This window comes from Pocillopora damicornis, chromosome 3 (genome assembly GCF_964200805.1).
Source record: "Pocillopora damicornis chromosome 3, jaPocDami1.2, whole genome shotgun sequence".
Lineage (NCBI taxonomy): Eukaryota > Metazoa > Cnidaria > Anthozoa > Scleractinia > Pocilloporidae > Pocillopora > Pocillopora damicornis.
Window position 1 is genome coordinate 25,613,815 of NC_142672.1, and position 14,508 is coordinate 25,628,322.

Here is a 14,508-nt window from a genome sequence, read left to right on the forward strand (position 1 = left end):
TTTGATTGATATATCTGTTTGCAAATGGTAAATTATTACTACTACATGTCGCATCATTTAATAGTAATCGCACCTCGGCTTGAGAGCTTTTGTGCCAAACTTGTCGTAAGATAAACGGATATTTGATGAGTTTCTTATAAGAATGTAGTTCAAAAGAGGCTTTCAAAAACGTCTTCTATTAAACTCTGCGTTAACTCGTTTCATGAGTTTAATTTTCCTCTTTTTCTCACCCTCGTATGTTTACCTTCGTTCGCTGGTTTTGACTTAGTGGTTAAAAATTTTGACAACGTTTGCTTTTGGGTGTTACATGTCAAAATAAAGTTGGGATATTGTCGAATTTTTGTAATTAATAGCCTTTTGAAGGACTATACCTAGTGCTTACTGGTCACTGATAAAGTCGCACGAACAGAACTGACAGCTTGCATATTTAGTAATTTAACATGACATTTCAGTCTTTCATAAATTCAGCACCAACAGAATTAAATTATCATCAGGTTCTGAATAAGCTTTTACCGAAATCTACCACTTCAAGAGCCGTTTGTGACACAGACGCCAAACAGACCGGCAGCCATAGTCTCCTTTCTTAATAGAATTTAAACTTCAAGAGGCAAGATAAATAATACAGAGAATTTGGAGGTCCTTCTTAAACGGAATCTGGTAAAGATAAGATTCCTTTTCCATGGAAATGAAATAAGTGCACATATAAAAGACTAGCTAGTTGAAGAGCTACTCTGGAATTTTAAAGATTCCAAGAGTTCCGAAAATCTTTTTTTCTTTTAATTCCACTTTTTCAAGAATAAAGGTGATGCACGTTTGGACCTTGTAGCAAGATTGCAGATTACCCTCAATGTTAGCTGTTACACGGCTTAATTTAGTAAATAGTCGTATTAGAATGTGTTATTGTTATAGTAGGAAAAAAGACACAATCTACTTCAACAATTTTTTTTTGCAAAACTCTAAAAAGTCCCACTGCTGTTCTCTTCCCTATTAATTCTATATAATTTTCACTGGTTACTGTGATGAAATCCCAAACAAAGTTTCGTATTATTTAGCTTCTAGCCCACGGTCTATTTCTGCGAACGTATTCAAGAAATCTTCTGGAGATAATAGCTACATGATACTACAGTCAAGAGGCTGTACAGCTTGGGCGATGCTTTGCACGGCTTGGGCCACTGGCCTAGCATAAGGTGAACACGTTGGATGAAGAGCTGCTACCGCACCGACCGCTGGTGCAACATCTCCCATAAACTTGAGAACTTTCTTGAGGATTTCACCCGTTTTGAGATCCCTTTGATCTCTTTCGTTTTCTGCTATCCTTTGGTGTAGACCCCGAGCGATTTGTGCCCTCGAAGTCATGATGTCGGGCAAATCCTCCAGCTTTTTAGCACATTCGTCATCTTTCGTTGTGGCGTTGAAGTCTTCCCCACCGCTTGATTTGATACCACCCACAAGAGCTTCCATCTTCATCAGGAGCGCATTTACTTCTTCTGATTGCCTTCTTTCTAGCCTCTTCAATGACTTTGTTAACTCTTCAGGTGAAAGTGTCTTCATTTGATCAAGCAGCTGCTCTTTCTCACTTTGGTGTACAACGATCATTTCTGAAATGCTCTTCATCACTTTCATTTGTTCCTCGTTTTCATTTTGCAGCTCCAATAGCCGCTCACTAAGGGCTTGGTTTTCTTGGATGTAGGTTTCTCTTTGTTGCTGAGCTTCTATCAGGCCTGCCTGCTGCATATTCTGCGATTGTTCGCGCTCCTTTTTCATCATTTCTTCCTTTAGCACTAGCAGTCCAGCTTTCTCCTTTTCTGATCTAGCAATCAGCATTTGCATCTTAACAGAACAGAAACAAAGACTATTGTATTTCTAAAAGCACAGCTAGAACAAATAAAGGAAAAAATCTAGCTTTACTCAAAAGGGTTGAAAAACGTTGCTCTTTGCGCAATTCAACCCTCCCCATTACTATGAAATGATGGAATGAGACTATTTCATTAGGGAGAAAAAGGTGTACTGCTATTGGCCAAAATTGAAAGTGACAATGGGGAGGGTGCGTTGTTTTGTAGGTTGAGACATTGATTGTTTTCTTCCATCTTTCTCAAGGGAACTAGAAATTCTAAAGAAGACGAATACCTCCTTTTCCATTGCTCGATTTTCCTGTTGTAAACTAGCGTTGACTTCCTGAAAAACATAGCACAAAGTAGGCACTTTTGGAAGTTTTATCATTAGAGTCATGAATACACTACGAAAAGGCAAACCAGGATACCTCCGGAATAAACATTAAAGCGTTATTGTTACCCTTTCAGATTTCAGTGTTATGGAAACGTACAGCATTTGTATGTGGCTAACTTAACTCCAACCCCCAGTTCACCAATACTGAGATTGACGAACTAACCGTAATGTCAGTCTCTTGTGTCGTTCAGTCTATAATCTTTCAATAGCAACATTTCCATTCTTCTCCTTCAACTATGTCATAATTCCGACGTGTGTGTACAACGTACCTCAAGCCGTCTCCTTTCTCGCTCTATGAAAGCTGCTGCTACTATTTCCCTTGCGGCTGTTTGGTCAAAATCTTTCAGTTGTTTCAGTCTATCACGGTAGTGTTTTGTATCCGCAGCTAGTTTCTGTAAGAGGGTATGGAAATATCGTGAGAACTCCTACGGAATTTTAATTATAGACTAAATATGTTCAGGACATCATTTGTCAAGCTTTTCCATTTGAAAACAACGATGGTGAAGCAGTGCTGCGTGACTGGTGACCAATGGAAATTTATCTGTTTAACATATAAACTCAGGGATCAATCTTAAATATCTGGAGAAAGATCAGAATAAGATAAGGACTTCTTACGGAATGAAAGTCGGAGAACGCCTCAGCAATGGCATCTTTAGCACCCTTTGCTTCTGCCTCGTAGTCATCTTTGATATGTCGGTAAACGTTCAGGATGTCATCGAATGATAATTTCGAACCTTCTCTTCCTTGAAGCTGCTCAATGAATGGATCTAGGTGTTTTGTTTTTAGTTGTAACAGAAGATTATCACAGAATTGTCTTGTTAACCTTGAATTCTCAGTCCTCCGTTCGTTCAACCGTTTCTCGAAAAAACCCTAAAATTGAAATTTTTAGAAAGAAGAAAATGAACTCAATCGAAGATAATTTCATCAAGCATCCTAAAAGATATTAAATTGCGTAGAAACGTTGAGGATACCTCTTTCTTTCAAACAAAATTAATATCTTCCTTCTTAATGAGTGAATAAATTCACCAATTATCGGTTTACCAGGAGAACAATAGAGCCAAGAATAGTCAATTAACACTGACTACCAAAAAAGTCACTGCAAAAATGTCTTGCAGCTAACATCATGCGACTAGTCCCTTTGAGTAAACTACTAATTACTGATGTTGTATCAGCTTGCTCCCTTCAGCTATGATTTTATTACTGTTTGAAACAGTTTCTCAAGGCAGAGACTTGCAGTATGGACCATCTTGTGAAGAAGGCAAAATAAATGGCCTTCGAAAATCAGTGTCTTAGCTACTGCTTAAGGGTGTCACCTTCAGTTCCCTCAGTTGCTTCTCCACTGTGGTTGTTGAAATGCCAGACATTTCCGCCTTGAACAGATCTTTAGTTTCCTCCATTGCGAATTCGTGACGGAAGTGTATCTCAGCATTATCACATGGTAGTTTTAAGTCCATAAGCTCGTTATATTTCTGTTGACATTTCTTTATGGTACCTGAGCACTTGTCTTTTACAAACTGATCCCACGCGACCTGAACGTTTGGAACCACATCAGGAGTGTTGATGGCACGGTAAACGTAATGGGTGACCAGGGCGGCAAGACCTATGAAACGACAAACATTCAGTACTCAGTACTTAGTTCTCAGTATTCAGTACTGTGATGCTCCTTCAAGTTTGCACAGTCTGAAAAGATTTATAGTCTTAAAGTCGTGAAAGGATGTAAAGGTAAGATAGCATTGGGTAGCATTGGCACCAAAAGAATTCGGATGAAGGCGAAAGCAAAAGAAAACAGAAAAAAAGCAAATTAGGAACAGAGATCGAAAGGATAGAATATATTATCAAAGGCTGCATTCGAGTACAAACAGACACACCACAGACTTACACCTGTTAATGTTGCATAAAAGTTCCAACAAGAAAGCGGTATATTTTGCACCTGAAGGTAGTAATTTGTGAGATTTCTTTCACCTGTCAATTGTATTTTTTGAGTAATTTTAAAAGAACGTTGAAGAAAAAGGTCCAGAAAATCGTACTTTCCACTGTATCGTTTGAGCTTACATACCACAAAGGGAGGCCGATTTTCAGATTTCGTTCGAGTTTGAGTTTCCTGTGTTTATGCGAGCAAGAGAATTGAGAAGATAAAAAACTAAAACAGGAACAAGAGTACGTACCTTCTCCAGTTATAAGCTCTCCTTTGTTGCAGCTGTGTTTTGGGACTAGCATGGACTTTATCATCTTCTTAAACTGCTCTAATTCACTCAAAAATTGAGGCTGTAAATGATCCTTCTTTGTGTTAAGATTGATCAACACATTTGGATCAGTTGAAGGAGGGGATAGGGCAAACGCATTAAAACCAGGAAAGAACCTCAAGATGCCCTCGGCTACATCTGGTACATCATTCCTACTTCGGGGAGCATTCTGACGGAAGACCTGTATAAAGAATCATTTATTTGGCTTTAGTATCCCCCTCCATTTGCGACCTTTTGAGACGGCGTCTCGACCTTGTTTTGGATTCTAACCTTTTTCAAGAAGTAATCCTTGACGTCTTTGCAGTCGCGTGGAATGGAGAGCGCTACATCTCTCAGCAACCAAATAAAGAAAGGAAACGTTCTGTGTAAGAACTCCTCTTCTTTTTTCTTAGCAGTCTCTTTCCAGTTAGATCTTGCATGGATTCGTTTAGACAGCTTTGAGATAAAGCTAAAGTGACATTAAAGAAAATCCAGAAGTATTGATTGGGACCAAAGTAATCAAAGTCATATTTTATTTGTCGTAATCCGTAAAGAGCCTAAATCAAATTTTGAACATTTTCACCTTTCAATCTCTTCATCGATACGTTTCTTCTTGCGGAGAGCATTCCTTTATTATTATTCCTCTATTATTCATGTAATGAATCGAAATTGATGACATCATTTGATATGCATAGTGAAAAAACGGTCTTCGCAAATAAGCTGCAATTAAAGCAATTGCTGAAAAGAAACCTGAAAAAAATTCAGCATCCGAACTCGTGCTTCCATGAATCGTGCACTACTAACAATTCTTTCGCTAACAGGATTACCATGCACTTATTAACAACCCTTGATCCTTACGTTATGGACAAGAGAAAAAAGAACCATGAAGAGCACATACTACTGGCAACCGTTGAGGCCATGTTACAACATATGATTGATATAGTAAGGATACTGCAGGCTATCGAGATCACGCCTTGTGGGAACACCACGTGAGTTATAAATAAGCACGGAAGCCAGCAGAACGGTTAAAGTAAATATCTGATTGTCATCACGACCCTCACTGAAAGCAGCGTCAACACCCTCTGAATCCAACAGCACCACTGTGACGTCCTGGCCACTTAAGTCCTAAATCAGGTAAGAGACCAGTCACTATTCATTATTCATTTATTTCGCCTGGGGAAAATATTTGGGTATCACAGGGTTTTTAGTGGGAACGGATTGAGGATTAGTAGTCGCCAAATGAGTATAAAGGGGGCATATAGAATATTTACTGGCATTGAGGATGGGGAAGGTCATGAGAATATCACATAGCCTTATGGGGGGATTGGGTAAATTTTACCGTGACCCAAACAAAAAATGCTATCATTTATTTTACCCTTAGGCAACTTCAAGAAAATACTACTGTCTGCGCTAATCTATAGGGCTCAGTTTTTGTTATCAGAAACACGCTAGTGGAACTGTCGAGTGTAACATTGAGTGATAAAACACAGGGGGGAGGGGAGGGACCAATATATCAGATTTAAAGTATTTTAGATATCACTTTCACTCCACGTTTCTCTTGAGAACAGCTGTATATCAATTCTAAAAAGAGAGAAAGGGAGCGATGCCATATATCACCATAATCTGTAGCACTCTTCATGACAGGACGGAAAATGCGTGCACTGTAAGTACCTCCCGTTGTCCCATTGCAGATCAAAAAACCTCTTACAACGTCTGATACTTCCATCTTATTAATATCAAGGGTGCTTACAAGCAAAAATATGACTAGCATTCAAGCAAAAAAGACTCGTGAGTCACGTCATTTGATATGCAATACAGGATATTCGATCTCTTATCACTTTATATAGTTTGAAATATTACTGTGGCTTATAGGAAATAAATTTCTTAAGTCTAAGTTTTGCACCTTATATTTCTCTGGCACGATCCACATCCAGATTCCCATGGTCTCCGGATCAAATTCGTGTCCTAGAGGGAATACTCCTGGTTGATCAAAAGCCTCACTCAAAATGTAAGACTTTCCTTTCCGTAAAGGACCAGCGACAGCAACAGTGCACACTGGGCCTGTCATACAGAGCAAGGTGAAAAGTCTAATTTGATTGTCATTTCTATACCACATTAGCCTTCATATTCAGATTGAAGTGAAATAAACAATAAACAGACACGCACAAGGTAGCTCTTGTTTCAAATTCTTTTTCTGGGCTTTCTATCATACCAGTGAAATTGTTCCCGTAGAGCCTTAAATAGAGCGCGGCCTGATTCGCTTCAAGTCTTCATGCAAGTCAATGGTAAACCTCACAGCAGTTTTTGAGTATTTTCTCCTTGTTCTTTCGTTTCGTTTCGCTATCTCGTTTGTTTTTTCTCCTTTTCATGTAGTCACGTGGTTTTGTGATTGATTTTTTTAAGGATTAAGCGACTTACTAAGCTTAAAGTATTACTGTACTTAATAAAATAGACCTCTTTCATTTGAGTAAGCCCCTTGAGTCTCAATTTAAACTGGTACTAAATTCATTCCATTCATATTGACGAGGTCTGGCCTGGCTTACATGCACATGGAAGGATAGCACTAGTTAGGCTACACAGTTATGAAAATTTTCCACATGACACTGGCCATCGTTTATTTCATTATTACGCATGACAGCAGTGTATCTGAAGTGGAAAATTTATTACACAGAATTTTTTATTTCCAGTTTCTCAGGACAAAACATAGGCCTATACCTTTGACTTTCCTCAGCTCCTCAAGTGCCTCTTCAACTACATACAATGAAGAACGAACTTCATTGGTTTTAACACATTGACGAGTCCTAGAATCCCACTGATAATTGTTAGGAAGACAGAGAGGGATTGCTCTTGCAGTTTTATCACCAGTCCTCTGAGAAACAGCCCCTAGGGAATGAGTAAAGTTAGTTTGTCTCGCCGTTGGAATGTGTTGCTAACCTACTGTACAATCAATTGCCATGACGTGACTGAATGCATTTTCATAAAAATTACAGCTGGGACATAAAGTTAACTTTTAAAAGTTAGGGAAAAATTCATACCCACATCTCAGAATGATGAAAGGAAAATTGACTTTTAACTGTCACTATGACATAGGGCAATATTACAACGATTCAATTCCAGTCCGCACACTTAGACATTTAGTGTGAAGAAAAAATTTAACTGGTTTGCACAGGTTACCCAAAGATTTCCACCACAATAAAAGCTTCCATCTAGTTTAGAATATGATAGTAACTGTCAACCTAACCCGTTTTGGTAAACATAGTTCTCAATAAAATCAAGCTGATAAAATTACTTTGAATACTTGTGGGATCCCTTTGCAATTGCTGGGTCTTCCTTCCACGTGACTGTGACAATGACGAGCTATGTCGGGGCGATAAAGGTGCCCTACCTGTTCTCAGTTCACCGCTCTCTTTCTGGAATTCCTGTCAGTAGGTACAAAGCGTAAACAATTCAATATGAAGAAATTATTTCTCAGGTATTTCTGTCCATGACATTTTATCAAACGTAGAAAAAGGATATACAAATAAACGGCTGACGTTGAAAATAGCTGGATCATACCAAAAAAGAAACTGATGATAATCAATTGAACGAGACACACATATCATAACACCAAGACTGCTTCTTTTGACGCTAAGAATGCCGGAAGACTGAGGATGGTTTGATATTCATTCTTTCAGCACACGTAAGAACTAACAACTATCGGTTTTTCAGCTTTCATTACCAGTCAACCACACTGAGGGATCACGAAGACACAACCGCTTCATAAAATTCCCATATCGCTTTGCCTTACTCGAGATTCGAAACTGCTTTTTGAAATTCCAGATATTTTTTGTTTCTGCCACAAGCAAAAATTTCTTCAAATGAAACAAATTATAGCCATTTCAAGCCTACCGCCATTTTTTGACCAAGGCCACTGTGAGGATCAACTCCCGATACCAAACTCTCTCCTCTGCTATACACTAAAGACAGAAAACTAGAAACATTAAATTATTCAAGAATACATTGAACACAAAATTGAGTTAGTCGAAATACAGGGGGAACTTGATGGTCTGAACCCACACTCAAATTAGTTTAAAGTGTCGAACTTTGGGCTACTATATGGAATTTTTAACACGCGGTCAGCGTCATGCTTATTTCAAACGACTTTTAAATAGCGGAGATCAAATTACATGGTATCTACAGCATGAAATTCCTTTTCTCTTGAGAAATTCGCTAGTACTAGTGTAGCAGCGAGTGGCTCGGGAAACAATGAGCACAACAACGAAACTCAAATAATGTTAACGACTTCTATAGAAGTCACCAGATTCAATTTGTTATCGGACAGTTCGATAGGCGAATCACATTCAAAGTTGTAGTTTAACTCAACCAATCACATTCAATTGGCTACTCCTCTTTTCTCGGAAATTGCAATTTTTTTAATTAATTGGTCATAAGACTCTGTATCGTCCGGTCTGTAATCATAAGGAAACAAAAACATATCCTCCACTGCGCTTTTGTTCAAACTGTTTTACGATTCTTATGACATAGATCTATCATTGCAACAACTTTGAACATGTTTCCAATCACAAGCAGTTGAGTAAATTCGTATTTTTTTTATTGTGAAATGAAACCGAAAGATAAAAACCAAAACAGAGGATTCAGTTTCAACCCTCTTTCACTCAGCCCTGGAAAGCAGATAAATTGTATCGCCTCTGAGCTTACAGCCTTGTCTGTGATAAGTAGAGGATGATGGCGAGGGGGCTTCTCTCGATGATAGTCTGCCATCTGGTGTCTCTTCAACAATGTGAATCGGGAACTCCTGTCAACACAAACACAGCCACACGAGTATTATCCCTCTAAACCTCAACAGCCTTAGGTAACTCAAGACTCAAAGATCGATTAAAAATAAATAAATTTAAGGCGGTGATATACCTGAGGGGAGCCTTAATCCATCTGCACTCCGGCCCCCTCAGTATTAGAAATGGTGTTTCTCCTTTTGCAGTTTTAAACAAGACCGTGGAAAAGGATAGCCTTAATGATCAATTCGGCCAATACCCCTAAACATCAAGTTTTGCAACAGCAAAACCTCAGTTAGGCTGGTCAGTAAAAATTTGACATTCGTTTAGGTAAATAACTCCGACACATCTTTCCTATAACAGTTAACTTTGCGCCATTTCACAAAATGCAGGGAACAACCCCAAAGATGGTAGAGTGAACTTTGGCCTATAAAATAATGTGGAAGTAATACTGCATGTTCAACAGTTGTACTCACCGCTTTTCTTGACGATTTTTTATCTTCCATAAGCGAAAGTTCCATTGCCTTGGCTAAAGCTTCTTCTTCACTTTCAGTCTGGTATTCACTCCACGACTGCAAATCAAAATAGCGATAAAAGGTAAAGAAAGCCGGCAAACAGACTAAACTAGAGAGCTAAAAGAGGACTGTCTCGTGATTGATCAAAAATGCAATACTGCTGCAGGAAGGTTTCTGCTCATCCCTTCGTATTCGCTACTGTGCGAACATTTTTTCATGGTTCAAGCTATTCAAAATTTTCACATATGCAACTGATAAACAACAAATACGAACAATGGAAACACTATTTCCAAGGTATATCGCTCCTAATGTTGGCACTTCGCTAACTAGTTTCCTTTCGTTAGACTTGCGCGAAAGAAGGTACCTTCAGTGTGACTGAGTGAGGGATACATACACCATTACAGATACAGTCTCTTGAAAAATTAGCACGTGTCATTTGTGGAAAAAATGTTATCTCAACTGCAGTTATCAAGGTTACTTTTTTCTCTGTGTACATTAATTGCAACAACTGAACGCTTACCGCCATGGCTATCGTCCTCTTTCACTGAATGTATATGCCGATTCCCAATGACGAGCTTTCTTTTCACGAGCTATATCCACTGCTTTAATCACTAAACACAAAAAGGGAGAAACGTGTCCAGTTCCCCCAAGTAAAATTGAATCGATGGAGGCGCAAAGCAAATTATGAATCTTAAAGTAATCCATTTTTTTTTTCAAAATTTCACAGAAATTGATTATTGAGTAGTGGGGAAGGAAAGCTTGAGGAAATGACAGAGATATACAATACCCGACTGAAAAAAAAAAAGCCCACAAAATCTGAATGCAAAAGCTAGATATAAATATTAGTCAATCGAGTAGCAACATTTCCTAGCTTTCCACAGCGGCAATCGTTATCAATTCAAAGGAAAATACAATTTCTCAGAAATGGTTACCTCCTGTGATCATAGTTAACGCTTTGTGTAAAGCAGATGTACAGTTATCAGCCACGCAATGGATGATATTGTACATATAAATTTTCCTTTCATAAAATTTTGTATTTTCTTTCGTTTTTGACGATATGCTCCTTGTACCTTTTTTCTTTACCTTTATTTTTTACCTTTTTTTTCTTTTTTTTACCTTCTTTTACCTTTTTTTAGATGCAGACTATGCTGACGACTCAGCAGTGCTGGCTTACGTCCTAAAAGATGCTACATTCCTGCTGCACAGCATTGAAAGAACAGCAAAGGAGATAGGGCTCTACCTCGATGCAGATAAAACAGAGTTCATCTGCTTCAATCAAGATGCGTCAGAAGGGATGAAGAGTCTCAATGGTGAGAAGATAAAGCAAGTGGAAGATTTTAAATACCTGGGAAGCTACATCGCCTCTGCCGAACATGGTGTTAACATCAGACTAGGAAAGGCGTGGGATGCTCTAAATGAACTTGACAAGATATGGAAATTAAACCTCCCAGACAACCTGAAGAGAAACTTCTTTCGAGCAGCAGTGGAAACCGTCCTTTTATATGGTTCAGTCTCCTGGACCTTAACAACACATCTGGAAAAGAAAATCGATTGAGCATACACTAGAATGCTACGCGCTGCCTTAAACAGATCATGGAAGGACCACCCCACAAATGTAGAGCTCTACGGTCACATCCCGCCAATCAGTAAGTCGCTACAGCAACAAAGGACGAGATTCGCAGGACATTGTTGGCGCAGTAAAGAAGAACTAGCAGGGGATGTATTACTCTGGAAGCCAACACATGGACATCAGCCGAGAGGACGCCCGAAAAAGACCTGCATTGACCAACTGATGGATGACACAGGATGCAGAATTAAAGATCTACCAATTGCAATGGAAGACAGAGAAAGGTGGAGGAAGCGTGTCATGGAATACCGAACAAGCTCGACCTAATGATGATGATGATAGTTACATTAGCTGTAGGATAATTTGTCTTTTCTGACCATTTGTTGCTGCCTTACTCTGTTTACGACATCAAATATTCATTTTTACTTCAATTAACTTGGGAACATATTTTTCCTGATGGCCTATTTTCTAGGAAAACATTGCTACACTTCAAGAACCTTTTTTGAAACGAAAACAGTCGAAAAATATGTGACCGACTCGAAGACTGCTTCATGAACGCAGAAAGATCACGCCACTAGCTTAACAGATTAACTTTGAGCACAACAACGAAACTCAAATAAATTTGACGGCTTCTTTGGAAGCCACCAGATACAATAAAAGCTTGTGGTTAACTAGATGTAAACGTTAAAGATGATTTACCAGCGACAGCCAAAGATATCTGCGCAAAAAGTCAGTTCGGTCTCGTCTGAAGGTGAAACGAGCGAGAACAAAGAAGTCAACATGCAGACAGTGATCCTGAAAATGTCGAAGAGGAGATTACTGGGTACAATTTTAGAGTGGATGGAGACGAGGAAGTGGAGAGTGTTTTAAATATTCAAGAATTTGACACAGGTTCTACTTGTATTTTCCCATGGCGACGGCAGGTTGAAACTTCATTTTGACACTACTGGTCGTCAGTAATTGTACCAAAGATCGTACCAAAAATAACGAGAACAATAACCAGCTTTCAGCAATTCCATGCTCTGGGGCTTGCATCATCTTCCTTACAAGTCTTCCATAACTCACGCTACTTCAACTTGAATATTACATTATTATAATCACTTCTTTTCGAACATTTGCAGTAAGTTCGCGAACTAATCATAAAAATTACAATTTCTTCGATTGTGACTGGTTTAAAAAACTCTTATTTTCCACTAATTCACTTGTAGAGTTGTTATAGAACAGTTCAGTAAGCCAATCACATTCAAAGTTGTTATTTAAATCAACTAAATAAAACTTTAAAAAGACTTGGCTTCTTTTCTTCTCTCGAAAATTGTAATTTTTATTATTAATTGATAATAAGACTTTGCGTCGCTCGATTCCGTCTGTAGTCATACTCGTGACAAACAGATCAGACTCCCGCCACTCCGATTTTGTTATTACCCGTATGATTGCAGACCGAATTGGACGATAGGAAGTCTTTTTACCATTACTTATGGTAGAATTACAATCTATATATATTTTACGCCCACAATATGTTTTTGTTCCGCAATGTTTGCAATAAATTAAACATGTAATTACGCCGATGTCCTCTTTCTGAGAAAACAGTATTTATCACCTTTAATTTAGGTGCATTCTTCTCGCTTTGTATTTTAATTACCCTCAAAGGCCAAAGCCTTGACACAAATTTTAAGATCAGAAGTCGTCCACCACAGAATGGAATAAATAATGCAGTGTTTTGTTATGAGACCATGTGAGTCTTTCACGCGAATTGGAGGTGTATCAGAAGTATGAGATACACTGCAAAGCGGATTTATTATATTTCGTAACATTTAGAACAGATAAGAAATAACCAAGAACTGACACATTGAATAAGACTGCGGCTGTTCATCTAGGTGAATCACAAAAATACATTGTTTGTCTCACAATGCAATAACATGATCCGATGGGCAACGTGACGTTGCGATCTTCTTCTTCTTCAAGCTACAAGGTCGAGTGGTTAGGCGTCAACTTAATTTGAACTATCCCACTTAAAATCTTAAATTTAAAATTTGATTTGAGGATTGGCTTTAATATAACGCGATAGTCGGTTGAATGATAGCAAAGTGTTTCATCTCGCTCCTTTTCCGAGAAATCATGGCGGCGTACCCACCTGCACAAAATTATAAACGGAAACAAAAACATATCCCCCACTGCACTTATGGTCAAACTTTTTGAGGATTCTTATGACATAGATCTACCATTGTAACAAATCTGTACATGTTTCTCATCACAAGCAGTTAAGTGAATACGTATATTTTTACTGTGAAATAAAACTGGAAAGTAAAAGTGATAGATTACCCTGAGCCGAGCTCCTAAAGTGTCTTCTTACAGCAAAGTTCGTGTACCGGCGTGAATTCTGCTTTTTTTCCGTCACTGGTCGCTTGAATACCGTTTTTATACGATTCTAATCGTGATTACAACTTATATTTTAGAAAAAAAGAGAACTGGCCGACGGAAAAATATCAAGCGAATGAAGTTTAGAAGCACAATGCACGACGTAGAGTTATTCAAATTTCCGCTAATGATTTCAAAGAACTCGAACTAGTTCCCAGGACACAGCGGCTGCAGAACTCGGTTAGGTTATCTTATTTTTTCTCTTTAAGTAATCTTCCTACGTTTTGACCTCTGATCATGAACAAAAAGTTCTATCAGCCAAAACAGAGGATTCGGTCCGAACCCTCTTTCTCTCAGCCCTGGATAGTACACAAATTGTATCGCTTCTGAGCTTACAGAAAAGCTATAAACATATTTTAAGGTAATTTACGATGTGACAATCAAAACTCTTAGCTCCCAGCTCTCATACAGAGTAGCTTGAGTCAACTTTCCATAATCCTGAATCTCACCCTTTTTCCTTTAAGAGGACTCCCCTCCTACTCTCTCGGACCTAAAGCTCCTTAGAGTTTTCTTTTCTCTGCTTTCAAAAGCCCATTGAAGATTGATAAATTAAATTTTGGAGAACTCGGAAAAAATCCGAGCCCCAGATGGGCTCGGATTTTTTCCGAGTTCTCCAAAATTTAATTTATCATTTATTTCTTATTTCAACTTTAATTTACCCATTGAAGATTATTTTGGAAAACGCTTTGACCCAATATAAGCGGTGGTTCCAGTGGCTGTTGTTTTCATTTTTTCTTTCTATACCCCAGATTTCACCATATCGTCGTCCATTATTTCCTCACAAACACAGG

The 14,508-nt window shown here is 38.5% G+C and overlaps 3 protein-coding genes across 4 annotated transcripts; 2 read left to right on the forward strand and 1 right to left on the reverse strand.

Moving 5' to 3' along the window:
- Position 1: 1 nt before the first annotated feature.
- LOC113666864 (uncharacterized) lies at positions 2-13,840 on the reverse strand. 2 transcript variants are annotated; one of them, XM_089201427.1, is made up of 16 exons: positions 13,622-13,840; positions 10,256-10,346; positions 9,697-9,792; positions 9,147-9,243; positions 8,337-8,404; positions 7,834-7,867; positions 7,164-7,331; positions 6,352-6,509; positions 5,401-5,573; positions 4,740-4,917; positions 4,392-4,650; positions 3,540-3,826; positions 2,842-3,096; positions 2,496-2,618; positions 2,128-2,175; positions 2-1,830 (listed from the first exon to the last, which is right to left on the reverse strand). In XM_089201427.1, the coding sequence occupies exons 2-16, from the start codon at positions 10,259-10,261 to the stop codon at positions 1,111-1,113; spliced, it is 2,670 nt and encodes an 889-aa protein (XP_089057553.1). In that variant the 5' UTR covers positions 10,262-10,346; positions 13,622-13,840; the 3' UTR covers positions 2-1,110. The 2 variants fall into 2 exon arrangements, with proteins under 2 accessions (XP_089057553.1, XP_089057552.1); XM_089201426.1 differs by having other exon boundaries at positions 10-1,830; positions 7,738-7,867.
- On the forward strand, positions 10,660-11,290 carry LOC149049057 (uncharacterized). Its single transcript, XM_089199581.1, has 2 exons — positions 10,660-10,672; positions 10,872-11,290. The coding sequence occupies exons 1-2, from the start codon at positions 10,660-10,662 to the stop codon at positions 11,288-11,290; spliced, it is 432 nt and encodes a 143-aa protein (XP_089055707.1).
- Positions 11,303-11,629, forward strand: LOC149049058 (uncharacterized). Its single transcript, XM_089199582.1, has one exon. It carries the CDS (start codon positions 11,303-11,305, stop codon positions 11,627-11,629), a length of 327 nt encoding a protein of 108 aa, XP_089055708.1.
- Positions 13,841-14,508: the final 668 nt, after the last annotated feature.